The sequence below is a fragment of the Mustela lutreola genome, chromosome 5 (assembly GCF_030435805.1).
Source record: "Mustela lutreola isolate mMusLut2 chromosome 5, mMusLut2.pri, whole genome shotgun sequence".
In the NCBI taxonomy this organism is placed as follows: Eukaryota; Metazoa; Chordata; class Mammalia; order Carnivora; family Mustelidae; genus Mustela; species Mustela lutreola.
Window position 1 is genome coordinate 46,051,173 of NC_081294.1, and position 27,181 is coordinate 46,078,353.

At 47.6% G+C, this 27,181-nt stretch overlaps 1 protein-coding gene across 4 annotated transcripts in view; it reads left to right on the forward strand.

The window, feature by feature from the left end:
* LARP1 (La ribonucleoprotein 1, translational regulator) overlaps window positions 1-27,181 on the forward strand; it is an 88,974-nt gene that overhangs the window by 12,523 nt on the left and 49,270 nt on the right. For 2 of the 4 annotated variants that reach the window (XM_059174114.1, XM_059174115.1), the window contains exon 1: window positions 16,564-17,461. The exons of 1 other annotated variant lie outside the window; for it this stretch is intronic. In XM_059174114.1, coding sequence (XP_059030097.1) covers window positions 17,020-17,461 — 442 coding nt within the window. In that variant the 5' untranslated portion in view covers window positions 16,564-17,019. Of the gene's footprint in view, window positions 1-16,563; window positions 17,462-27,181 lie in introns of those variants that run through there. One more of the 4 variants, XM_059174113.1, reaches the window with a different exon arrangement.

Below are 27,181 nucleotides of genomic sequence, written 5' to 3' on the forward strand. Positions count from 1 at the left end.
AGACTGCTTCCCCCTCTCTCTCTGCCTGTCTCTCTGCCTACTTGTGATCTTTCTCTCTGTTAAATAAATAAATAGATAAATAAATAAAATCTTTAAAAAAAAACAAAAAAAGATTCTCTCTCTCCCTCTCCTTCCCCCCCCACACTCTCCATCTAAAAAAATTAAAATGAATAAAAAATAAAACTATAAATTTTGTCTCCAACAATGTATGTGATATATATTTAAACAACCTGACTCTCAGAGATCCTTAGAGATGAAAATGTTTGAATACAAAGTGTTAATTACATAATCATAATCATTCTTTTGAAATCATATTATTACAGTGACCATCTTTGACAGCCTTTCTTTCCTGTCTGCCCATTGGCTTCCCCTCAGGTTGAAGTTGGTCCTGGGAGGTGGGTGTGTGTCCTGCTTGGTTGTATTGGGTAGTGGAGTTAATATCTATACAAATAAGCTAAGTGTCCAGGATACAGTCCCACAAGCCCAAACCACTCAGAGTCCCTAGGATTGGCTCATTCATTTGCTGTTTGTGGACCTATCTGGAATGTAACGTGGCTTGGGATTTCTGGAGAGAGGTTGACCTTTGCCTTATCTGAGAAACAAACATCCTACGACCACCAGGAGAATGGTAGGAGAGCTGACTGAACATTGTAAGTAACACATAAATTATATGTTCATGGCTGCTGAAGGGACCCGTGCACAGGGTAACAGGTGAGTACATCATGTGTGTCTAGCAAAATAGCCAGGCTATCAGAAACACAGGCTTTGGGATCAGACTGCTGTGAATGTCAACACAGCCTTGACGTTTGTAAATGAGTTTGTACCAGCTACTTAACCTCTGTTTCCTCCTCTGCAGAATGGGTTTATAGTGGTACCTACTTTTTTTTTTTTTTAAAGATTTTATTTATTTATTTGAGAGAGAGAGACAGTGAGAGAGAGCATGAGCGAGGAGAAGGTCAGAGGGAGAAGCAGACTCCTCATGGAGCTGGGAGCCCGATGTGGGATTCGATCCTGGGACTCCGGGATCATGACCTGAGCCGAAGGCAGTCGTCCAACCAACTGAGCCACCCAGGCATCCCTAGTGGTACCTACTTTGAAGGGTGATTGTCTGAGATAGTTCATTAGAAGCCCAAGTGTTGAGCACAGATTAAGTTTGCCCTACATAGGAAATATTACTGTTGCTATTGTTTTCTTAAAATTATTAGCAGTGATTTCTAATTATATACACAATAAAACCTCAGGAATGTGAGTTTTGCTTATGAAAATTTTGTGGATGTAAAGACAAGGGCCAGAACGGGATCAGGTTTTTGCTGTTGTTTCAGTAAGGAACAAAGTGCTTCCCTAAAAAAGTTAGAAAAAGGGCGCCTGGGTGGCTCAGTTGGTTGAGTCACTGCCTTTGGCTCAGGTCATGATCCTGGAGTTCTGGGATAGAGTCCCATGTCGGGCTCCCTGCTCCGTGGAGAGTCTGCTTTTCTCTCTGACCCTCCCCCATCTCATGGTCTCTCTCTCTCTCTCATTCTGTCTCTCTCTCAAATAAATAAATAAAAATATATATTTTTTAAAAAGCTAGAAAATACAGATGGTAAAAAGAACAAAATCAGTACTCAGAAGTAGCCATTGTTAATCATTTGGTGTATATTTGAATAATGAATATGTATTAGAATAAAAAGGGACATTTGACAAAAATAGGATCATACTGAACAGGCTATTTTATAACCAGCAGTTTTTCAGTGAGTAAAAGGAGGTCTACAGGCAAATGTATTGGTTTCTTATTTGTTGTAATAAAAGACATCTGACATAAAATTTACCATTTTAAAGTGTGTGGTTCAGTAGTGTTATATATGTTAACATTGTTGTAAAACAGATCTCCAGAGCTTTCCCATCTTGCAAATATGAAACCCTATATCCATGAAACAGCTCCTCCTCCCCGTTTCCCCAGTCCCTGGAACCCACCATTCTACTTTCTATTTCTATGAATTTGACTGCTCTATTTTTTTTTTTCCAGTGTAAGTTCTGTGCCCAACATGGAGTCAAGAGTCTCATACTCCACTGACTGAGCCAGTTAGGCGCCCCTGAATTTGACTGTTAGATACCTCATATAAGTGCAATCATACCTATCTGTTGTTTTGTAACTGGCTTACATTCAGTAGAGAATCCTCAAGGTTCATTTATGTGGCAGAATTTCCTTCCTTTCTCAGGCTGAATAATATTCTTTTTATAGGTAAACACCACATTTGTGTGTCCATTCATCCATTGCTAGACACATGGATTGTTTCCACCTCGTGGCTATTTTGAATATGGCCGCTATGGACATGGGTGTACAAATATCTCTTCGAGTCCCTGCTTTCAATTCCTTTGGATAAATACCCAGACATGGGGTTTCTGGGTCATATAGGAACTCCATTTTTTAGTTTTGTTTTTAAATATTTTATTTATTTACTTGTCAGGGAGAGAGAGAGGAAAAACAAAACAAAACTAGTGGGGGGAGGGGCAGGCAGAGGGAGAAAGAGGCTCCCCACTGAGGGGGGAACCCTATCCCAGGACTCTGGGATCATGACCTGAGCCAAAGGCAGACACTTAACCGACTGAGCCACCCAAGCATCCCATCTGTTTTTAATTTTTTGAGAAAGCTACATACTGGTTTCCATAGCAATCACACCATTTTGCATTCCTACCAGGAGGGCACAAGGGCTCCGATTTTTCCACATCCTCACCAACACTTGTCCATCCATCCTTCCTTTCTTCTTTGATAATAGCTTTCCAAAGGGGTATGAGGTGAAAAATGTATCATTTTTTTTAAAGATTTTATTTATTTATTTGACAGAGAGAGATCACAAGCAGGCAGAGAGGCAGGCAGAGAGAGAGGAGGAAGCAGGCTCCCTGCTGAGCAGAGAGCCCGATGCGGTCCTCGATCCCAGGACCCTGAGATCATGACCTGAGCCGAAGGCAGCGGCTTAACCCACTGAGCCACCCAGGCGCCCGAAAAATGTATCATTTTAATACAGCCCTAGGAAAAATGTTTCAAGTCCTAAACCTTTTTGACACTGAGCAGCCCGGAAATCCTCCTTTTTATACATAAACAACTAACAAACTGTTCTGAAGCGTATCAGATCTAATCTCATTAAACACACCCTGCTTTGTGGATTAACCACCTCCATCTCCATCCCTCCACATTTGGGGGTGTTTAGTTGTTAAAAGATAGTTACTCGTTGTGCAATAGTGCAGCAGGTCAACCTAGGCAACTTGCTTTCTCCTCAAACACTCGGCTACCTCCAAAGCCTCTCTTTGATGTCCTCTACCTATTGATCTCCTTCTCCTCCACTGGTTCCCACCACAGCCTTCCCTTCTTGAATGAGAGGTTCTCCATCGTGTCAGCTTTTTCCAGCCCTCCTCCAACCTCTTACCCTCAGCCCTGCCCCTCAGAGGCCCGGAAATTCACCTGACTTAACTCACATTCTGGGTCCCAGGAACCCTCAGATCCTCGTCCCCAGCTTCAGGCCCTCTGTTAACTTGCTCCAGCATCTGCTCAGGAAGGTCGTGTGTGTGTGTGTGTGTGTGTGTGTGTGTGTGTGTGTGTGTGTGGTAGTACCAAAAGCTACCATTCCCTTAGCAGTCTTGGTTCCCACTTGTGCCTTTCACCACCCCACATAGCCTCCTTTTGTAGAGATACATTCTTTCTCTCACATACCTGCGTGGCAGCAGGTATCCAATGCGGACCTTCTGAAGAAGCAGCAGGCTGTTACAATGCTTGCAGAAACACCGGCTGAGAGACCCTACTGGCCTCAGTGTGTTCCCTTCCGAAGGGCTTAATTTTGCCTTAACACTGGCCTTAGACACTGACTCCCTCATGAAAAAGAACTCTGCCACACCATTTTATCACTTTAAAAAACTGAGTTAAATTTAACCCCAGTACTGCTTAGGTTTTAAGTGATCGTTCGATGAGAGTTTTGGGTTGTGTTTTTTTGTTTTTGTTTTTGTTTTTGTTTTTTAAGATTTTATTTCTGAGTAATCCCTACACCCAAAGCAGGTCCTAAACCCAGAACTCCAAGATTAGGAGTCACACGTTCCACCTACAATGCCAGCTAAGCACCCCCAGTTCAAGGAGTTTTGACAAATGTTAGCCCCCACGAATTACAGGATTTTGATACACAATTAGCTAATTTAGAGAAATCACAAGATTCCATAGAACTGTTGGAAAGAGTATGGGGTTTGGAGTCAGGAGACCTGGCTACCTGGTCAAGCCTCTGCTGTAAACAAGCTATGTAACTTCGGGTGAGTGCCTTCCCCTCTCTGAGCCTCTGTCTCTGATTTGTACAGCAAGACACATTCTGGGGACCTCTTCCCGCTGTAACCCCACATGACATGACAGGTGTTGACCAGAAGTCACCCCAGGCTTCCTGAAATTATGCAGAGCTCCTGTGTCCTGCCTACATTTACAAAGTGAGTGCACCCAATCTAGATCCTTCCCATCGGATTCCCAAACAAGAGAAACATAAGATATAATTATGACAATAAACAAAGATGTCAGAAATCAGTCAAACCAAGCCCTGTGTCCTGTAGGAATGTACCAAGTGCTTATAAATCCTTCTCAAATTTGTTTGCTCCAGTGCATTAATGAAAGAAGATTCTGAAGGGATTAGCTTCAAATTCACAGCAAGTATCAAACACACACTGTTTGCCAAATAGGTTGAGTTTAGCTATTTTGCTGTGTGGGAGCTAATGGGCCTGGTTAAAAGAGGACAGGACTCTCCAACAAAATAAGACAAATCCCTCACATCCATGGACCATTTTTGCACTTTCCAAAGCTTCTTGTTTATTTCTCATTTGATCTACATCAGTTCTATGACAGGAAGCAGGACAGGGATTATTCTCTTTCCTTTCTTCAGGTGAAGTCCTGAAGCCTGGAATGGTAAAATCAATTCTCATAATCCCAAGTGAGCCCACCGCTCTGGATTCCCAGCCCTATATCTTTGGGCTGGCCCCTGCTGTCTCTCTTTGCAAACAAATCCACCAGCCCCAAGAACAGAGTCGAAGGTTATCTAAAAACGATAATAACAAGGAGAACACTCCTAGGTAGCAGTTAACAGAAACAGACATTTATTGCCTTCGCACTGAGTATTAATGCTTATAGTATCCCCAACAGCCCAACAAGGGTTCTCCCTACTTTGCAGAAGACGAATGGAAGCACAGAGACGGTTCATGGCTTGCCCAAGCTCACACAGCAAGTAGTTCCAGAGCTGGGATTCTGCCCAGGCCAGTTAGAGCCCAGACTGTTTGCCTCTATACTCCACTGCCTTGTGTTCCATCACGCTGCTGAAAGGGCTTCCTAAATCTTCACTTGTGAGATTAGGGGCCCTGAGAGTTAATGAGTCCTCTCTTTCCAAGCACTTCCAGGGGAATTCAGGTGATTATGCTCACTACTGAGCAAGGGTTAGAGGGCAGTTACGTTTAAGGCAGATGGTCAGGCCAAGTGTCCCGGAGGGTCCTTTCTAACCAGAGTTTACAGGATTTGTTGAACACTCCCAAAGAGCCCAGTCTTTCCTATCGGGACACTGACAAGTCTTCTTGGCCTTTGAACTTCCAGACTGAACATCATCTCCCAGGTGGCTGTGCAGGGTTCATGCTGGAAATCTTATAGCATGGTTCCCAGCCCAGGGACAGGGGAGGAGGGACAGCAGAACACAAAATTACAGGGTGTCTGCCACCTGATTAAATCAGCGTGCTGTGTGCAGTGCTGTGGCAACAGAACATACCAGGCTCACTCCTGGGCCCGGAGCCCAGGTATTAGTCATAGAGCCACAGTCCGAGCTGCCGAGGCGCTCAGCAGCACCTCATTCAAACACCGCTTTTTACACGTGGCCCAGAGAGGGGAAGTCACTTGCCAGAGGCCACACAGCATTCATTCAACCAAATATTAAGTGCCTACTGTGTGAAGCACTCTACTTGGGACTGGGAATGAAGGGTGAACAAAATAGCCACAAGCTCCAGGCCCACGGAGTTTATACATTATTGGAGAAAAGGGCAAAAGAAGATAAGCCCATAAAGTCAGAGATTGTGATCTGTGGTATGGAGAACACGGAGTACTTCAGCCAAGGCGATCAAGGGAGGTCTCTCTGAGAAGGGGGACAGCGTAAGCTGAGGCTGGAACACGGGAAGTTTACGTGTGGCCTTTGTGTGTGTGTGTGTGTGTGCTGGGGGCCATGTGTTCTGGGCTGTGGGAACTGGGCCCTAGAGCCCCCAGACTGGGAAGAACTCCGTGTGCTTGAGAAGTTGGCGCAGGGCAAGGGCAGGGAACAGGAGCAGAGACAGGGAGTCAGAGGTGGATGGAGTCGGGAGCACATGGGGTCTTGCGGGCTAAGGTGACAGGTCTGGAGTTCATTCCTGTTGTGATACGGAGTCGCTGGAGGGTCTTTTTTTTTTTTTTTTTTAAGATTTTTAAAATTTATTTGACAGACAGAGATCACAAATAGGCAGAGAAGCAGGCAGAGAGAGAGGAAGGGAAGCAGGCTCCCTGCCGAGGAAAGAGCCCAATGTGGAGCTCAATCCCAGGACCCTGAGATCAGGCAGAGGCTTTAACCCACTGAGCCACCCAGGTGCCCCTGGAGGGTCTTTTGCAGAAGAATGGCAGGCATGCCCTAACATTTCCTGCTTTTCTTGGTTGAGGGGCCCCCTAGAACTCCTGTCACCCTGGAGGCTTGCAGAAAACACATCAGGCAGTGCTACTCATACAAAATGAGCTTGGCTATTCCTCGTCTTTATCTGGCGATCTCTGTGCACTTTAGCCACGTTAAGTAATTAGGCCACTCACATTATTTGAGGTTTTCTCTTCGTGCCATGTGTTGCAAATCTAGAAACTCAAGTGCTGGGGGACCTTGTGGGAATTGGAAAACCTCTCTGATCCAGTGATGGTTGCTGGGACATGTAGTCAGGCAGCTTCATCACCTTGCCGTGGGCTTTTCCCATCTCATTCCTGTGACCAGCACTCATGCTCTTTGTCAGAGAGGTATGAAATGTGAGAGACTGGGGCACCAGGCGGCTCGGTCCGTTAAGCATCTGCCTTTGGCTTGGTCATGATCTCAGGGCCCTGGGATTCAGCCCCACGTAGGGCTTCCTGCTCAGAAGGGAGTCTGCTTCTCCTTCTGCCTCTCTCCATGCTATTCTCTCTCTTTCTTCAGATAAATGAATAAAATCTTTTAAAACAATTTTTATTTATTTGACAGAGATCACAAGTAGGCAGAGAGGCAGGCGGAGACAGAGGGGTAAGCAGGCCCCCCGCCGAGCAGAGATTCCCAATGCGGGGCTCGATCCCAGGACCCTGCGATCATGACCTGAGTGGAAGGCAGAGGCTTTAAACCACTGAGCCCCCCGGTCGCCCCAAATAAATAAAATCTTTTTAAAAAAAATGTTGGAAACTGCTATCAAGACTGCTAGAATACGAAGAAACTTCCACGGCATTCACACTTTTTTTTTTTTTTTTTTTTAAATGGAAAACTAAAGTACAGAGAATAAAAGAGACTTTTCTAGGTTCCATAGAACCTAGAAGTAGGGGACGCCTGGGTGGCTCAGTGGGTTGGGCCGCTGCCTTCGGCTCAGGTCATGATCTTGGAGTCCTGGGATCGAGTCCCGCATTGGGCTCTCTGCTCAGCAGGGAGCCTGCTTCCCTCTCTCTCTCTCTGCCTCTGCCTACTTGTGATCTCTGTCTGTCAAATAAATAAATAAAATCTTTAAAAAAAAAAAAAAAAAAGAACCTAGAAGTAGAAACAGAGCCAGAGCTGAGAGGCAGACCTCTTCCTACACCTCTTTGTCTGACACCACCCCAGCAGAAAGGGAGTCAGTGTTTCTCAAAGGGGGTTCCACAAATACCCAGCTCTGATTTGCTTGTATTACACGAGTTTGAGGAATATGCTCTTTCTGAGAGATTCACCATGAATGGTAAAAGCCCCGATCTATCCCATAGGAAAACATTTATTTAACATTGCTTTTTTTTTTTTTTTTTAAAGATTTGATTTATTTATTTGACAGAGAGAGAGACAGCGAGAGAAGGAACACAAGCAGGGGGAGTGGTAGAGGGAGAGGGAGAAGCAGGCTTTCCGATGATCAGGGAGCCTAATGCTGGGCTGGCTCCCAGGACCCTGGAATCATGACGAGCTGAAAGCAGACAGCCAATGACTAAGCCACCCAGGCGCCCCATTATTTAACATTGCTTAAACCCAGTGTCTTCCCAAATGGTTTGGTGACAGATTCCATCCTAGTGGACTACCTATTTACATTCTGGAGAATTTACCTTGGGAAGTGCCACCCTAAACAACAAGAAGGGAAAAACCCTATCTGTAGACTCTGCCATTATCCTTATTATTCTTGGTATTATCGCTGAGGGCAGGGGCCCTAGTTCATACTTCGGCTTGTGTGATCACATCTCTCTCCAGGTATCTTGCACGGTGCTGAGTACTCAAGGATGAGGACACAGATCAATTAATCAACAAACACAGACAATGTGTATTGACTCTGGACCTCCTAAGTCATATGGCCTCATATGAAATAAGGGGCAGCGTATTTCTTTTCTCTTCTCCACTAAGGGAAAAACCTGGGGAAGTGCTAGGGAGGAAACTCATCATCCCTGAAGGTCACCAAATGCTAAAGTAATCTTCTCTACCTCATACCCTCCCTTCCATTCTGGACAAAGCCCACTTCCTAATATTAACTTGTAACCCACATACAGCCACCTGCAGGAAGGCTTCCCTGACTACCTCTTCCCTGTTCCTCCAGCCTGTGCCCCTCTTTGCCTCATCTTTAGTCTCCACAACTCGTCTATACCCTGTGTTTAGTGACTGGTACCGTAAGAGCCTGTGCAAGGATCTAAATGTGGGTCGTTTGCTAATTGACTGGGAGTAACAAACACCAGAGGAAGGGTTAGGCCTGATGCTCACTAGTGTGTACTAGGTCCATCAAATCACAGTTAAATTCAATTAAAAAAAATACTGTGTGGGCCAAACAAAACATGCCTGTGGGCTGAAATTGGTCAGAAGGCTGACAGCTTGCGACAGCTAAAATATGATCTGGAGAGGGAAAGCATTGCATTTGGAATATCTAGCAGTCCTGGCATCAGGACTAGCATCGACTAGCATCAGGGTTCCAGATAAATGCCTCATCTTTCTGAGAGTTGGTTTCCTCATCTACAGATCAGGGTAACACTTGTTCTGCCTTTTGTGTGTGGGATTCGAAGAGTGTTTCTCTTGATTCTGTGCCAATGATAATAATAGCAAACATTCATTCAGTGTGTACTATTTGTCAGGCACTGTTCTAAGCACTTTGCATGTATTTACTAACTTAATCCTCACAATTACCCTAAAGGTCAGTGCTGTTATCATCTCCATTTTACAGATGAGAAAACCCACACCAGAGGCCAGGGAACTTTCTCAAAGGCATAATGAATTTTCTTAGGCAAGTATTTTCCTTTCACCATTTTATAGATGGGGACAGTAAAACTCAAGAGAAAGAAAGGAATTTGCCTAACATCACACAACTAGGAAGTAGGCAAACCTGAATCTGAACCTAACTTAACCCTTTACCCCTTTTTTCCTCCTGTGCTATAGGTAAAGGACAGGCAAGTGGTCTGTGATGAGAACACTGCTAGTATATGGAGTTTTGTTCCCTGGGACAGAGAACATGTCTTGTCCTTTATTGTTTCCACTCTAGTCCCTAGGTCAGGGTCCTTCTGTTCTGGGAGCTCAGTAGTTGTGACTGATTACAGTCATGTTGCCAGGAAAATTGCCTCCTGTCTTCATTTTAGCTGCTAATTTCCACCTCTCTCCATGAACTTGGATGTTTGCAGACCCTGGAATGATTTCACATAGTTGTCTGAGTTTGTCTGATTGGTTGCGGGGGGTGGGGGTGTGCATTTCAAAGTGTGCTGTGTCTCCTGTGGGGTTGTGGAAGGGTCTGGAATGGGAGAGGTATGACCTGGGTTCTCACCTTGAGTCTGTTGCCCCAGCATCTTGAAGCAATTAACCGAACTTCTGGGAGCCTCAGTTCTTTAGCTGCCAACTGGGGACAGTCACACCTGTCCTTCTCCATGAAAGCCCTTTGGGAAATGCAGTGTAGCACAAACAGAAGGCAGGCAGCTGTGAAGTAAGGCAAACCATAGGTGCTCAATAGATGGCATAAGTTACTGAGGGTAGGGAATTTGCAGTGCTCATAGTACATAGACAGGGCTCATAGTACAGTGTTAAGGTGGGGAAACAAAAAAATAAAGCTGCTGAATGTGCAATATGATCTCAGTTATTTGAAATATCTAAAATATATCTAAAATATGCATAGAAAAAAAGACTAGAAGAAAATACATCAACATGTTGCCAATGATTGCCCTTGGGCTTATATGCGGGTTTTGCTTTGCTAGACTTAAAATACTTTACATTTGTTAAAGTTACCACATTTTATTTTCATATTTTATCATTTAAAAGTACATATGTAATTTAGTTATGTATAATTAATATATTTATTATATGTAATATATATTAAGTATCTATAAAATTTAGCACTTGGCCCTTGACAGTGTCACTCTAGCTACCAAAACATTGATGTGATTAGGAGTGAGTCTGTAGTCATTAATTCTTTTTTTTTTTTTTTTTGGTCCAGAAAATACACTGAGGGCCAGCTGTGCAGAAGGCACCACTGGTGAGTGCCATAAGGGACACTAAGAAGAATGGGGTGCAATCCTTAACTTCAAGAAACCTTATAATCTAGATGGAGAATAAGGCATACTCATAAGTAACAATGATTGAGGGCAAAAAGAAAGTAAAAAATATCATGTGCTTTAGGGAAATTGCCACCAAGAACTAAGAGTGGGGAGATATCTATTCTAGTTGTGGAAACTAAATAAGATTTTGTGAAGCAGTTGGCATTTTGTGCTGAGCCTTGAAGGACAAGTAGAATTCTGGACAAATGGAGATGGAATGACATTACTGGCAATAATACATGTAATGAAAGGTAATATTTACTTAGCATATACTATGTGCAGGCATTGTGCTATTAAATTATACACATTTTCTCCTTTAAAGGTCACTGAAGGTCTATGAGATAAGTAGTTTATTATAATTTCCAATTTACAGATGGGGAAACTGAGGCTTAGAGAGAAGTTAAATATTTGCTCGAAGTCACCAGATAGTTGAACTGGGATTTTCACTCAGGACCTCGCTCTCAACAGAAACAACACAGTGAGGGGAATTCCGTGACTTGAGGTAGGAAAGCGTGGGGCCCACAGGGTGAGACCAGGAGATTCCCGAAGGCAGGAAACCTATGTATCTTGCTCACTTGTCCAGCTCCAGGGCCTGGGCAGTACCTGGCACATCATGGATGCTTAATAAATATTTGTCGAAGGAAAGCTACAGTGAGTGGTCCCCTGCTGTTGGAATATAAGGTGTGGTAGAGGTGGCAGGACAGGGTGGGGTGTGAGTAGGGAGATTTTTAGCAGAGGCAGGGCTCATCAAAGTCCAGGAAAGACTCAGAGAACTGGCTCAGGCAGTGTGGTAGGCTGCCTGCAGTGGGGAGAAGTTAGAGGGCAAGCTCGTCATGAGACCATTTGAGAAGCGCAGCCATGCCGGGGAGGGGAGCAGGGCCTGGGAAAGAGGATAGTATCGAAGAGAAAGAGGCTGGGATGAGGCCAGTATGAGCCTGGTCTCTAACTCAGAATGGTGACTATGTTAGAAGTTAAATTCTCTGTTCGACCACCTTCATCACAAACCCGTTCTCCTCTTTTCCTAACCCCCCTGGGGAGGCTGGGCTGCCTCTGAGCCTACTTCCTCATCTGTAAAATGGGGATAATCCTACTTACACAAAAGTGTTGCTCTGGGGGTTAACCAGGTCTTATGGAAACAATCAGTATTCCCCCGTTCTCACCCCCACTGAGCTATTGCTGTTTGTACTGACTTCACAAGAAGGAGTCTAGGCTGAGCCTCCTCCCACGAACTGAAATAAATTTCTTGGCATGTGCCAAAGAACCCAAGAGTTTTCAGAGTTTGGAATAGCACTCCGCGGCTGGCACCATTCGTATTGGCCCAGGCCCCTCCCTTGCTGACCCCACCCACTCCGTGTCTGCCTAGAGGCCTCCTGCCCAGGAGCCCCTGATATCAGAAGATAAGTTATGCAGCCCAAGTTCTTCCAGAAACTCAAGTTCCTTTGGAAAATCAAACTGAAAGAGGAGTACAACTGTATATCTACGTGTATTAGAATTTTTCTTGCTAATACAGATTAAGTGGAGGAACCTCTACACTACCTTCTCCCTATGCTCCCCACAAAAGAATGAAGCTTCCTGGAAACTGAACCTTTCACATCCATAAGCCACATAGATAGGGATTACACTTCCCGTTTTGTGGATGGAGAGATGGAAGCCCAGGAAGACAGAGAGGCTGCCCAAAGTCATTGGGCAAAGCCAGAGATGGGCTGTAGCTTATCAGTTAGGTCTCCTAGCTCTCTGGGGTCCCTCAGTCCCTGGGGTGGCTTCCTTTGTCTCTCTTCAGGAAGTTGTCAGCACTGGAGGCAAACAAAGCACATAATTAAATACAAATAAATATTTGGACCCACGCCACAGTTTTTATTTTTTAAGTTTGATTTTCTAACGCTTTGTCTCTGTTTTCAAGCACTGGTGTGTTGAAACCACACAAGTTAGTTTGATCCCTGTCACTTTCTGCCCAAAGCATATCTTGTCTTACCTCTTTTTTAGCCTAGGGTCACATATTGCTTAATTGCTTGCCCCTCTCCCTGTCGTTGGAGTTTGCCTTTTGGGGAGACAAGATTCAACATTTTTAGCATCTTTCCCAGGACAATATATTTGATGGTTTCTGTATAATTACTTGTGGGTTTCGCAGTGGGAGGAAGAGAGAGGCAGGCCTTACAGTGTGGTGTGAGTTAGAACAAGGCCTGGAAAGTTACACTGCCCTGAAACAGGTCACTCTGATATTTAGCTGCTGCCCGTGACCCCAGGCACCCACCTTACTTTCCTTTTTTTTTTTTTTTTTTTTTAAAGATTTTATTTATTTATTTGACAGACAGAGATCCCAAGTAGGCAGAGAGGCAGGCAGAGAGAGTGAGAGGGAAGCAGGCTCCCCGCTCAATCCAAGGACCCTGAGATCATGACCTGAGCCTAAGGCAGAGGCTTTAACCCACTGAGCCACCCAGGTGCCCCCTTTCTTTCCTTTTTTAAAGATCTATTTATCTGGGGAGCCTGAGTGGCTCAGTCGGCCAAGCGGCTGCCTTTGGCTCTGGTCAGGATCCCAGGATCCTGGGATCGAGCCCTTCTACCTCTCCTCCCTGCTTGTGCTCTCTCTCACTGTCACTGTCTCTCTCTCTCTCAAATAAATAAGTTAAAATCTTTTAAAAAAAGATGTATTTGGGTGCCTGTGTGGCTCAGTGGGTTGGGCCGCTGCCTTCGGCTCGGGTCATGATCTCAGGGTCCTGGGATCGAGCCCCGCATCGGGCTCTCTGCTCAGCAGGGAGCCTGCTTCCCTCTCTCTCTTTCTGCCTGCCTCTCTCTCTACTTGTGATCTCTCTCTGTCAAATAAATAAATAAAATCTTAAGGAAAAAAAAGATGTATTTATTTATTTGAGAGAGAGAGAGAGAGAGCATGAGTGGGAGGGGGAGAAGGAGAAGAGAGAATCTCAAGCCAACTCCACACTGAGTGGGAGCCTGACACGGGGCTCAGTCTCACCATCCTAAGATCATGACCCTGAAATCCTTACCTGAAGCAAAAGCAAAGGTTGGGCACTTAGCCGACTGCCCCACCCAGGCACCCCAATGCACCATGCTTTCTTTTCTGAACTTCAGTGACCTTTTGTGATTCATGAGTACAACCACAGGACCTTGTCATGCCAGGTACATAGTAGGGACTCAATGGATAATTTGTGGCAAGAATTAATATGTATCTCATTGGGTTATTGTGTGAATTAATTGAAATAATGAATGTCAAGGATTTTTCATAGTACCTAGGATATAGTAGGTACTCAATAAAAGCAGTTACTCTTAACTGGTTTTAGTAATTTTTAATATTTAAAACTGAATATTAAATGTCACAGGGGATCAGGAATTTTAAAGACCTGAACTTGAATCCCAATTCCATCATTTTATATTGAAAAAACGACTGGATTTAGGGTCAAGAAATTCAGGTATGAGACCTGGCTCTGTCCTGAACTAGCTGTGTGACCTTGGTTAAGTAACTTCACTTCTCTGAACCTCACTGCCCTCATCTGCAAAACAAGGAAATTGAGTAATCGTTAAGATTCCTTTTTCCAGCTCTAACAGCCTCAGTTTAAGATGTAGTCTTTTCTTTTACTGTCTCTGGCCCCAGTTTGCCCGTCTGTAAAATGGCATGCTGACATTTAAGAGCCCCTTTCTGGGACAGAGCAGGCCCAGGGTCTGCAGATCCCAGTGACCCTCTAGCCTCTAAACAGCAATCTTGAAGGTGCTTATTCAGCTCAGACTGAGTGCTAGGTGGTGTGAACAGGTTACTCATCCAGAGTCCGGGTTCCCTTACAAGTTGTCTGGGGCAACTCTACTTTCTACCTCCAATTACAGGAATATAGAACAGAATGACCAACAGTGACCATAATGCCCCTTATTAACAAATAAGGCCTAGTGTGAATTACCTCTTTAGGAAATACTTAACAGTAAATATGACAAAAAACAATAGTGCATTTGAGGGACAAGGTGAAATAATTTACCTTCTGATTAAGGGCATATATAATGCAATTATGAAGAATCCTGCTTAAATTTATTGACATTCCTGTAATCATTACAGGAAGAGGTACCGTTTCTTAGTACCTCTTTTGAAGCACTGGCCTGAGTCTCTATAATTTACACAGCACTTTGACTAACAGTGTCTCACTTGACTCCTTACAAAAGATGGGAAGGTAGAAGCAAGTCAGGCATAATTTACCCCATTTCTCTACCAGGAAAGTGTACCCAGGAAAGAGTGGAATGCTGACCATGGTGCAGAGGCTGAGTTGCAAGTTAGGGAAGAGCTGGGACTAGACATCAGATTGCCTGGCTGTCCCCAACAGCTCCTCTCCCCAGTAGTCATGGTTACAGCCACCCTACAACCAGCCTTATCCCCTGGGGCAGTTCCAAGAGGCTATTCAATAAGCCTTCTCCCATACCCAGACCATCATGTGCTCTAATTCTTGCCATGGAGATGGCCAACATCCCAGGCTGTTATGTCTTGAGCAGGTGGGATCACAGCCCTTCAGAGAGGCCAGGAATTCTCCAAGGGAAGTGTAGGACCGGCTGATCTGTAAGCACCCAAGGGGAGCTTCTTAGACACGCAGGTTTCTAGGTCCATCCCATACATACTTAATCCTTAAAACATTTGGAATCTGCATTCAGAGTTATCCCTCATCATTCAAACTGAAGTAGCTGGTTGAGTCCAAGCTACCACTGTAGTAATTATTGTCTTCATAGATACTAGACAAGTGCTTGTTTACCAGTTTCTTTTTCCACCTGAGAGTGTAAAGTTCATAACGATAGAGACCTCGTTAGCCTGACTGATTGCCGAACCCCATTTTCTAGAACTCTACATGTCCCCACAGTACAAGGTTAGTAAGTATTTACTGAATGTGCACCCAAGTTTGAAATTACTGTCCTACACAACTGGTTCCTTTTACAGAAGAGAAACTGAGGCCCACTGAGGAGACCACTGCTGCAGAGATAGTAAGGCGCAGGGCCAGCGCCTGGATAAAATCTCAGATCTCTGAATCCCAATCGGGCATAGGTTTAACTCCGCCTAAAGCAATTATTTAGAAAAAACGAAATGCAGTTGAAAGAAAAAAACATTTCCTGCCTATAAACACTAGGCTTTAGGGGGCTTGGCGGGGCGGGGCGGGGGTGCCGTTGGTAGTTCGTTCCCACTTTGTAGGCACCCTTGTCCCCAAGGGTTAAGGGCCTGCCTTCGGGTCGGGCGTCGAACCCAACTCAGGGCAGTGTCCCAGCCAGAGCCCGCGGGGAGGAGCCGAGCACTGCCCACGGAGGTGAGGGCGGCTCGCCCAAGGTCACCCAGGCGGCGCCCAGAGGGGCCAGGCCCATGGGGCGCCAGGGAGCCGGCAGTATCGGTACGTGTTCGGGGTAGATGGGCACCCTTCTCCTTCACCCTGCAAATCAAGGGTGACATTAATGGCTCCTTCTCCCGAATTTGGCGCACCCAACCTAAAGAGCCCGGCCAGGCTCGGTCGGCCGCGTGGCCCGTTCCCATGTGCTCCACCTGCGGACGCCCTGACGCGCTGGCCCTTTAAGACACCTCCCCCTCTTCACCCACCCATCTCTCCTGCCCCCCCCCCCATTGCCCTCCCTTCCGAATTGCATCAGGCACGTGCTCGCCCCCGTCCGGTCAGAGCACCCCTCACCCCCCAGTCCGGGAGGTGCTCCGAGGAATTGGAGGCGAGGGGCGGGGCGAGGGGCGGGGCCGCGAGGCTGTGTGCGCGCGCGCTCCCGCCGGCTTCGCCCGCCCGCCTGTGGCCAAGGTCCGGCCTCGGCGGGCGCGTTCCCGCTGCGCCGTCCCCTCCCCTCGCCCGCCGCGTCGCGAGGCGCGCGCCCGCCCGCCGCCTGCCGCGGATCGCGTGGTCGCCTCGGCTCGCCGCGCCTCTCCCCCGTCCGTCCATATTGCTGCAGCCCCCGAGCCGGGAAGCCCGGGCCGCCCCGGCGGCGGGGGGGAGGGAGGGACGGGACGAGAAGCCTGCCAGGCTCGGGGTGGGGGCGCCTTGCGAGGAACGGGCGGGGGGGGGACGCGCGCCGAGGAGGCCTGGACCGCAGAGTGGGGGGCCTTCCTACCCCCCCCGCCCCGCCAGCGGGCCTCGGATCTACGGCGGCTGCATCCGACCGCGAGGGGGGCCGCGCCTAGCGTGAACCCCGACCCTTCTCCGCAGGGACTGGGGCCCAGCGCCCCGGAGGAAGGCGTCGCGGGTGCCCTGAAAGCCAAGTTCGAGGCGGGGGAGGCAGCCTCGGGCGCGCCCGGCTTCTCCGGGGGGGCGGGCGCGCAGATGGCCACTCAGGTGGAGCCGCTGCTGCCGGGGGGCGCCCCCCTCTTGCAGGCCGAAGAGCACGGGGGTCTGGTGAGGAAGAAGCCGCCGCCGCCACAGCCCGAGGGCAAGGGCGAACCCGGGGCGAACGACGTCGGAGGGGGGGAGCCGGACGGCGGCGCCCGGAGACCTCGGCCGCCCTGCGCCAAGCCACACAAGGAGGGCACCGGGCAGCTGGAGCGCGAGAGCCCGCGGCCGCCGCAGCCGCCGGGCGCCGAGGGCCTGGCGATCAGCGACGGGGAGGAGGGCGGCGGCGGTGAGCCGGGCGCTGGCGGAGGAGCGGCTGGAGCCGCGGGCGCCGGGCGTCGTGACTTCGTGGAGGCCCCTCCGCCCAAGGTGAACCCTTGGACTAAGAACGCGCTGCCGCCGGTCCTGGCCACGGTGAACGGACAGTCCCCTCCAGGTGGGTCTCCCTGCTTGCTCTCTTGGATCCGGGGACCTCTTCCGGGGACTTGGACGTCCCCTCCCCCAGCGGCCTTCAGGGCCCGGGGGTCCGCCACTGGTCGTGGTGACTCGGGATTTTTTTTTTTTTTTTAATTGCCTCCTGGCTCGTTTGGGTCGCGGTTCCCTCTCACACACTGGGGAAGCCGCCCCTGCCGGAGGGCCCAGCCCCCGGGAGCCCATGGCCACCGCCTGGGCCTCAGCGGTTAGTGGGCAACGGCGTGGTCCGGGCCTACCTCGCCAGGAGAGGGTGGGCGCTGGTTTCGGTGAAAAGCGCTCGCCCTCCCTCCCGCGTGTTGGTGTCGAAGACGGTTTCTAGCTTAACCCTTTCTCGGGAAGCCCCTCTTCCCACCCCGCCCCACGTTCCCCGTTTTGGTAGCGTTACGATCGTCCCCATGTTGTAAATGTTTAATGAGCATATGTCACGGGCAGCGAAGCGCGCGGTGATGAGTTCATACCGACCACACGGATTCGGGCTTTAAAAGTTAACAAGTTTTGTTCTCTGGTAGATGATACTAGACGGTGGAATCGCCATTGGCGACGGGTTGAGGGGTCGGTTACGGGGAGAATGATGAGAAGAGGAAACCCAACGTGTCATTGAATTCGGTGGTTTCCCTTCCCGATCCCGGGGACCTTCCGCCTCGAGAGGGAGCCGGATGGCGAGTGTGCGGGGATCCAGTTAGGGGTTGGCGGAAAATGTGAGGCGAGGAAGGGGGCATGCGGCGACAGGAGGGGCGTGTGGCGGCGGGGGAGGGAGTGGCCGGGCTGGGCGGGCGGGTGACAGTTGGGCGCCATGCGCCGCGCCGCCGGCCCGCGGGCTGCTCGCGGCCGCTGGGCCTGTGCGTTCGGCCCCCGCCGCCGCGCTCGGGGTGGAAGGCGGGTGCGGGCCGGCGGCGCGGCGCGGCCCGGAGTGTGCGTGTGCGCGAGTGTGAGTGCGCGGCCCCCCTTCCCGGCATTCCTCCGCAGCCGGGACAACGTGGTGCCTCCCCGCGCGGGGAGCGGCATGTGACCGCCGGCCGGCGCTCCTGGCGCCCTCCCTCTCCCTGCTCGGATTTTCGGTTCTGTGGACCCCGTTCCTTGGGAGATCCCGGAGGAGCCGTGTCAGCTTGGGGGGAAAGGCGGTGAAGAATATGGAGGCTCGTCTCGGCCTCCCTTCGCCGAGACGAGATCATCGGTTGGGTGGGGGGCGCGCCCTGCTGCCTCCCTTTGCGGGCGCGTGGAGGCTCAGCGGCTCTGTTTTGGGTCCTTTTGAAGTGGATCAGTATCAAAACCCGCTTGCGGCTAGAATGTTGGGCCTGTGGCCATAGCCCTAGTGCTTTTCAAAACTCTCCTGTAGTCGCTGGTTGAGACTGACTAGTTTAAACCGTCAAAATGGGGAAAGTTGAGGAGAGAGCTTATTAATGCTTTTACATTCGAGGGTTTAGGACCACTCATAATCTTAGGGAGACTTGAACAGCCAATTCGGAAAATATCATGTTGCAATTTTTATTTCTTTTAAGGTTGCTTCATTTGGAGGAGGGGACATTTGGGGTTTACTAATAATACCTCAAACCGTGTTCTCTTCCTTCTGCCCTCTCCTCCTTCCCCCCTTTCCCTTCCAGAACTCTATTATGCAAAGGGCAGTGCTGAAACGTCCATTTTCTTGCATATTCCTCCTGATCCACCCACAGAGGGAGGGAATGTAACCTTAAGACACTCTTTAGTCCTCCCCCCCCCCCTTTAAACTCAAAGGGGTATAATCATCCCCAGGAGAGAGCACTCCTCAGAAGTTTAAATGGGGCTACTCACCCTGGCTGCTGCTGCTTAGCTAATGGTGAACCTGCCTTGTGGGTTTTAAATCAGCCATGACATCAGGTGGTATTGGGTGCCTGAGCTGGCGTTTTGTGCAAGTGCAGGGGCCCTTGATAGGGTGCGTCACTGGGGTTATTGATCGTGGGAAGAAGACAGCTTGGCTGGCATCTCGCCTTCCCTGAGTGGAGAAGCCTGCTTGGTTTAAGTGCCCAAAGCAAAATTCTGAGTCTGGTAGTTTTGCTCTGTTCTTGTTTTTCTGGAATCTTAAGGCAACAAAGTGTCTTGTCTGCTGGTTGGTTTTTGAACCTGAGGACTAGTTTTTGACAGACTGACTCGAATTGATCCAGTAGCTTTTATGTTTAAGTCTGTTTTAGGGCTTGGTTGCTTTTTGAGGGAGAATTCTGATTAAATCGTGTGTCTAGTAAGGTTAGATGGAGGCTCTTTTTTTGGAGAGTGCATGGACTGCTACGGCCGTTTTTTCAGCCCTGATTTTATTTGGAGCTTGGACAAGTTTAAATGTGACACCAGTGGAGTGGCGGTGTGGTCTTGGGAATTTTTGTGTTCTGTGATGCATATGTTTTTGGGAGTCTACAGAAATGAGTGCCTCATAAGCAAGCTAAAAGCTTTCCAGAGCTTGCTGCAAAAGCCTATTTTTAGCCCTCCTTTTGGCTCCGATGCTAGTGTTTTAGTGCTTTAAGGGACACATGCAGTAACTAGCAATAAAAGATGTTTTTCAGTACCCCCCCCCCCATTCTCGTGGGGTTCTCTCTTCTGGTTTAAGTGTCCACATCTTAGATTTGTAGTTTTCATTTTAAATCAGGATTTGCATTTTGGCCTTTTGTATATCCCTCCCCTAGACAATTTTGAAGACCTTTAATTTTTTTTCCTTATTCTAGCTACAACTCTTGTGAGTATGAAAGAAGCAGAATGGGAAATGATCCACAGCAAACGTTCTGGGGTTTTATTTGGGTTTAACCCCAGTTTTAACTGCGTTGGTTCAAGTGCCAGCTCTACCACTTGCTGGCTGTGCCTCCTTGGGTAAGGTACTTAACCATTCTGAGTCTCAGCTTCTTGGTTTGTAAAAAAAGGATTAAATTATGATTTATCTGTTTCATGGGGTTGTGAGCATTGACTGTGGTGATAGCCCAATGCTTAGCATGTGGTAGCTGTTCTACCATGTCTGGGAGACTGGGGCTTTCCAGGACTTTTTCTGGGTCTTCTTTTTCTCCACCTGGAAGAGGAGGGGGGTGGAGAATACAGTACTTTCCTTTTTTGGTATTGTGTCAGTACTCAAATATATGGGATCCATCTCCTTGAAAATGGAGTTTTGCTTATCCATAGACAGGAAAGGCATATTGTCTATAATCTTAAAGGTTGCTGACCCAAGGAATTGGCTATTTTTGCTTTGGAATGTGGTATGATGAATGTTTTAAAAATAAATTCTAATTTGTTTATTTGCGTTTTGTAAAAACTACCTTTGGTAGAGTGCACATATGCTCTCAAGGCTGTGGGGAAAGACCATAACTGAATTAAGTTTGCTGTGGCTAGTGCACGTGCTGTGGGTTGAGACCTGAGAGTGTATCATCACCACAAGCTTCTGCCCACCCCAGCAGGGGGAATCGGTGGATTGGTCGTGTAGGACTTCTAACTTCATGTAACAAGAAAATTAAGCAGTGGTGTAGTGTTCTTTAATCTTATTTTATTTTTTTAAAGACTTAAAATTTATTTTTCGGGGGTGGGGCACAAGCAGGGGGAGCAGTAGGTAGAGGCAGAAGCAGGATCCCCTTATTGAGCAGGAAGCCCGACATGGTGCTTGATCCCAGAGTCCTGGGATCATGACCTGAGCCAAAGGCAGATACCTAACTGACTGAGCCACACAGGCACCACAGTGTTCTTGACTTTAAAAGGAAATCCAGGGGCGCCTGGGTGGCTCAGTGGGTTAAGCCTCTGCCTTCGGCTCAGGTCATGATCTCAGGGTCCTGGGATCGAGCCCCACATCAAGCTCTCTGCTCAGCAGGGAGCCTGCTTCCTCCTCTCTCCGTCTCTGCCTACTTGTGATCTCTTGCTCTCTCTCTCTCTCTCTGTCAAATAAATAAATAAAATCTTAAAAAAAAAAAAAAAAAAAGGAAATCCAGCCAAACACTCTGACATGAGTATTTGTGTTCTGGGCATCAGTTTTTTGTGTGTTCATTTGAAGTGTAGCTAACTGATGGCACAAAGTAAAGAAGAGGCAAAATCTCTGCTAACCCAGAGCAGCCCTAGGAATCCTCCACCACAGGGAGCTGGCCCCAAATAAATCTCTACTCTCTTTGTCTACTTTTCTTCTTAGGTTTAGGCCCTTTTTCAGGCTCCTCCTAGTCACTAGGGAGGCGTAACTGTGTGGATCTGGGGTATCAATTTTCAGTACGGCTTTTATTTTTTTATTTTTTTAAAGATTTTATTTATTTATTTGAAAGACAGAGATCACAAGTAGGAAGAGAGGCAGGCAGAGAGAGGGTCAGAAGCAGGCTCTCTGCCGAGCAGAGAGCCTGATGCGGGGCTCGATCCCAGGACCCTGGGATCATTACCTGAGCTGAAGGCAGAGGCTTTAACCCACAGAGCCACCCAGGCGCCCTCAGTATGGCTTTTAGAGCTTCGTCAGACCCTTGCCTTTTCCTTTTCCCACAATGAGAAGTGGACTATGGAAGCAACAGCTCTGCCTTGGAATCCTACAGTCTACAGTTTTTAGTCTCAGCTTCACTTCTTTTGCTGCTGTTGCTGCTTTTTTAAAAAATTGAGGTATAATTGACTATTAGTTGCAGATCAGTAACATAATGTTTCAATATTTGTATATATTGAGTTTTGATTCTAACTTACTGTGCAATCTTGGGTGAATTACTCAGCCTCTCTGAGCCACCATTTTCTCATCCCCAAAATGAGAATAATGATAGTTACTACTTCTAAAGGTTGTGAGAATTGAAGAAGATAATGTTTATAAAGCCCTTAGCATAGTGCTAGGCACAGACCATCCAGTAGGTGCTACTTATCCAATAATTGCTATTTTAAAATTTTTAAATAAATGATGACCGTTATGAAGCATGTTCATTCCACTTCTGATTCTGTTATTGAATAGTATTGTGGATACCAGCATGCCCTAGGCTTCCTCTGCCTCTCTTCTTCTCAGAATGAGGGAATCCAATTAGGTCTAAATGTCTTTAAAATATTTTTCCTATCAAAAGTTTTTCAGTAGGATACCTGGGTGGCTCAGTGGGTTAGGCCTCTGCCTTCAGCTCAGGTCATGATCTCAGGATCCTGGGATGGAGCCCCACATCAGGCTGTCTGCTCTGCGGGGAGCTTGCTTCCCCCTCTCTCTGCCTGCCTCTCTGCTTAACTTGTGATTTCTCTCTCTGTGTGTTAAATAAATAAAAGCCTTTAAAAAAATAGAATAATTTAAAAAAAAAGTTTTTCAATAAACCCCCCCCACACACACACACGCACAAGAAAGAAACCAAAACAGTTTTTAATATGTGTTTATTTCTATTTGCTGTAGCAGTTAAGAACTCAGTTTGAATACAAGTTCTGTAAGGGCTGGAGAGACTCTTCTGGCTTTAGGAACCTAGACAGATTGCTTGGGGTGCATATCAGATACTGTGGAGCAAGCAGACAGTATATGCCTTGCAGTGTCATGATAGAAAGTACCCAGCACTGCCTGTGAACATTTCCCCCCACCAAAGAAGAATTGAACCCAAACCTAACAGAGCCCTAGATCTGTGGACATGGAGGAATAAGTTAATGGACCTTGGGGTAGCAGTCCAGTTTCTGAGTGTGAGAAATTCTTCAGGACAGGTTATCGATAAATGACATTTTTTTTTTTTTTTTTTTTTTAAAGAGTTGAGACATCAGTCAGATGCATTGTGTGGATCCTGATTTGAACCAGTTTCAAGAAGACATTTTGGTGACAATGGAGGAAATCTGATCCCTTTAGAGAATGATAAAGGAATTGCTTGTCAGGCGTGATGAGACCCCTGTTTATATGGCGCACCCTCAGCTAAGAACTGCTAGGTTAGCCTCCATAAATGAGGCTTTAAAGCTGTTTTCCTGCATTGCAGATTACTTTTTCCCCTTCTAAAGAAAGCACACAGTTAGGACCCTCTGAAAGGGAGGTGGGAGGAGGCTGACTGTCCCTGAAACTTCAGGGTAAGGTGTTTGAGTTTTCTACTTCCCTGAGGAAATGAGTACCTGCTAGGAACGGAGTTATACCCATTCAGGCTGGGGGGGTACGGGGTGGTCTCTGCAGTCTCAAACCCTGAACCTCCTGAGCTGTGGAGTGTCTTGGCTGACCCACCCCCGGTCTGCAGTGGGACCAAGCCTAGAGTAAGCATTTTATTTATTTATTTATTTATTTATTTAAAAGATTTTATTTGTTTATTTGACAGATATCACCAGTAGACAGAGAGGCAGGCAGAGAGAGAGAGAGAGGGAAGCAGGCTCCTTGCTGAGCAGAGAGCTGGACGGGACTCGATCCCAGGACCCTGGGACCAAGACCTGAGCCGAAGGCAGCGGCTTAACCCACTGAGCCACCCAGGCACCCACTAGAGTAAGCGTTTTAGAGCTGTTACTCAGCACTGGGTTCCCTCCCAGAGGGAGGCGGGGAGAGGAGGAGTGGGTCTGAAACCACAAAAACCTCTTTAAAATGGAGAGCTTGGCAGATGGGAGTGCCACTGTTTGCAAAATCCAAGACAAGCTCACAAAGGGGGTAATTAAGGTGCTGGGGCCTCAAGAGGGCTCACAGGTCCTTCAGTCTGGGCTCACAAACATCCCTGGCTGGTCCAGAGTTACCTGGTGGAGTGGTCAGGAGAGAGGATGGCCTTACCTTGCTGGGGGTTCGTGAAAGGAAGTAAGTTTTGCTGTCTGGCTGATGGAAGCATAGGGAACAGCTGAGTGAGGGAGCAGAAGGATAGGTAGTGATAGGATTTAAATCAGAACATGGGCAGAGTACCTCTCTCTGCCCTCACTTGGTGACTTGGCCTACCTAACTTCTGTTTTTCTTAGTCTCAGAATGGGTCTAATCCCTGTGCTGAGGTGGTTTTGAGGATCAAATTAATTTGAGTATGGAGTAGCCCCATTCATTAGTTAAAATGTCCCACGCAGGTGTAAGTGGTTTATGTTCCAGAAAATGCATTACAGAGCCAGATATATGTAATTTCAGTTATCCCTTCTGGGGGGTTATTCATAACTTTCCTAAGTGAGGATGGGTAATCAGGAGTTAGCTTAATTTTCAAGTAACGCTATTTGCGGAAGTTACCAGGGCCATTTGGCCAACTTCTTATGGCAGATAGCCTAGGGTGTCTCCCTGAAGGATTTTCTGAGAATCACAGGGACACCGTTGACTTGGCATCTTTCTTTTGGCTGCACCTTGAACTGGCAAAGCCATAGGTGTGGAGTATGAGGAGTGTAGGCCTTTGTTGATGAATTTTGTAAAGCCAGCAATATAGATCAGTCCTGTGTAGTGAGGGGCTTCCCCATCTCAGTATGAGATACTCTTAGCAAATCCAGCTGATCCCTTCCATCAGAGGCCTTGTTTAGAGGACCCTTTGTTTTTTTTTGTTTGTTTGTTTTTTGGCTTATTGTTGTTTTAAGATCTTATTTATTTGAGAGAGTACAAGCGGCAGTGGGTGGGGGTCGTAGCAGAGGGAGAGGGAGAAACGGGCTCCTCGCTTAGCAGGGAGCCCAGTGCAGAGCACGATCCCAAGGATCCTGGGATCATCACCTAAGCCAAAGGCAGACACTTGTAATAATAATCCTCCCTACTTTTGATAACCACCTTACCTAACTCCAGACGTCCATTCCAGTAACTCAAGGTAGCCTTTTCTTTTCTCTGCCTTAAAGTGAACTTGTAAGAAGCTTCTCAGAGAAGCTGAGTCCCACCATGGCCAGGAGCCATCTGCATAAATGTTCCACCTGGGCTCTGTATGGTTTTTCGCTCTCCTTTTCACATACAGCAGCTTACTTAAGTTCCTGCTGATCCCAAGATAAGTCATGGTGATACCGTAGTTACCCCTTACTGGATACTTGATGTGTTCTAGCCTAGCCCATGTAGTACCCTGCTTCACAGATGAGGAAAGTGAGACTCAAATTAGTAAGCAACTACAGTTCTAATTGTGTGGACTAAGAGTCTTGGGTCATCCTTGCTGAAGCAGCTTCCCACCTGGCCTCCTGTCACTCTTCCCTCAAGATCCTCTCATGGCTTCTCTTTGTGGAATAAAGTCCCAAGTCCTTGGAGTATTCTCTAATCTACCCTTGGTATAGCTCCCCACACCACCCATTCGTATCCACCCCCCCCCCCCCCCCCCAGTTCTGACCTGCTCTTTCACCGCTTTTCCCGCCCAGCAGCGTTGGTCTTTGCATTTCCTAGATTATGTTGTGTTCTCTCTGCTTCAGGGGTCCAGTTCTGGAATGCTCTTTCCCCAGATAGCCACATGGCTCACACCGTCACTTTGTTCAGGTTCCTGTTAGATAATTAGTGAACGAGTGGCTAAATCTCATACTTTGACAGCATCACACAGCACATTTTGAGTTTGGCATAGAAAATGCCACAGTGAATAACAAAAATCTACGTTGGGAAGGAGTGCATGTGCTCACAATGCAGTATGAGAGGTGCTGTGTAGGAAAAGGGATGGGATTCTCTGGGAGTGTGGGTAGCAGGGGTACCCACTCAAATCTAGGTCAGAGAATTCATTCTGGAGGAAGCAATGGCTGAACCCCTTGAAATGGGAAGGATGGGTAGGAGTTACTTGAGAAAAAGCCTGGAAAGAGAGCTCATGCTTGGTGAAGCAAAGGCCCTAGTGTTCAGGGAATTAAGTAAATTCCTTGTGGCTGTAGTGTAGATGACTTAGATAAACTGATTTTTTAACTGAAGGCAGAGGGAAGCCATTAAAGATTTTAAATGAGAGAGTGGCGTGGTCAGATTTTTTTTCTTTTGAAAGATTATTCTGGCCATGTGAGAACCTCTTAAGAGTAGATGGTTTGGGGTTTCCTGTCTGATCCTTTGGGGCAAACTTCCCAGATTACAAAAGGGAGCAGATTTCCAAGTCATTGCTGAAGTGTTGGGCAATTATCAGCTGTCATCCTTTAGGCATAGGGAGCGGCTCCAGTTTATGGGATTTCTCTGACCTTTCAGAAGGCCACATTAGCTGGAATGCGGCTCAGTTGCCGGAAGAAGCAGTTTCTGATGGACTGGGCTCAGCTGAGTTCACGCTGGAGCTTGGAACCACCAGCGTGCTTCACCCTGATGCAGCAGCACAGGCACGAAGAAGAGGAAGCCCTGGAGGTAGTAGCAGGGGACAAGCTGGCCAGTGGGCTGGTGTGGCGACTCCCACCTCCAGCAGGGAGGCACCCCTGTGGCAGAACTTGCTAAGCTCAGCGGGCTGCCTCTTGTCAACCATTCTGCAGCTTGGCTCTGTAGGCTTTTCCACAGATAGCCGTGTGCACAAGGTTCCCTTCCATCAGAGCCGCCTCCCCTCAGCTTACTTCAGCTGGTTTGACTCTTGAGGGGAGTGTGGTGGGTCTGCATTTGCCCATGGATAGACTGCTATCAGGTGTCCCTGAGAACTTGGGACTCTCATCAGGCTCACCCAGCCCAGTGCCCAGTTGGCAGCTCAGCTCTGTCCTGATTGCTGTGCTCTTTCCCTTTTTTTTTTTTTTTAATATTTATTTATTTTAGAGAGTGGATAGCAGAGGGGCAGAGAGAGAAAGAGTCTTAAGTGCAGTCCATGCTGATTGCGGAGCCACCGTGGGGTTCGATCCCACAACCCTGAGATCACAACCTGAGCCGAAACCAGAAGTGAACACTCAGCTCAACCAACTGCGCCACCCAGGCACCGCTCCCTTCTTTTTGAGCGGAAAGCGTATA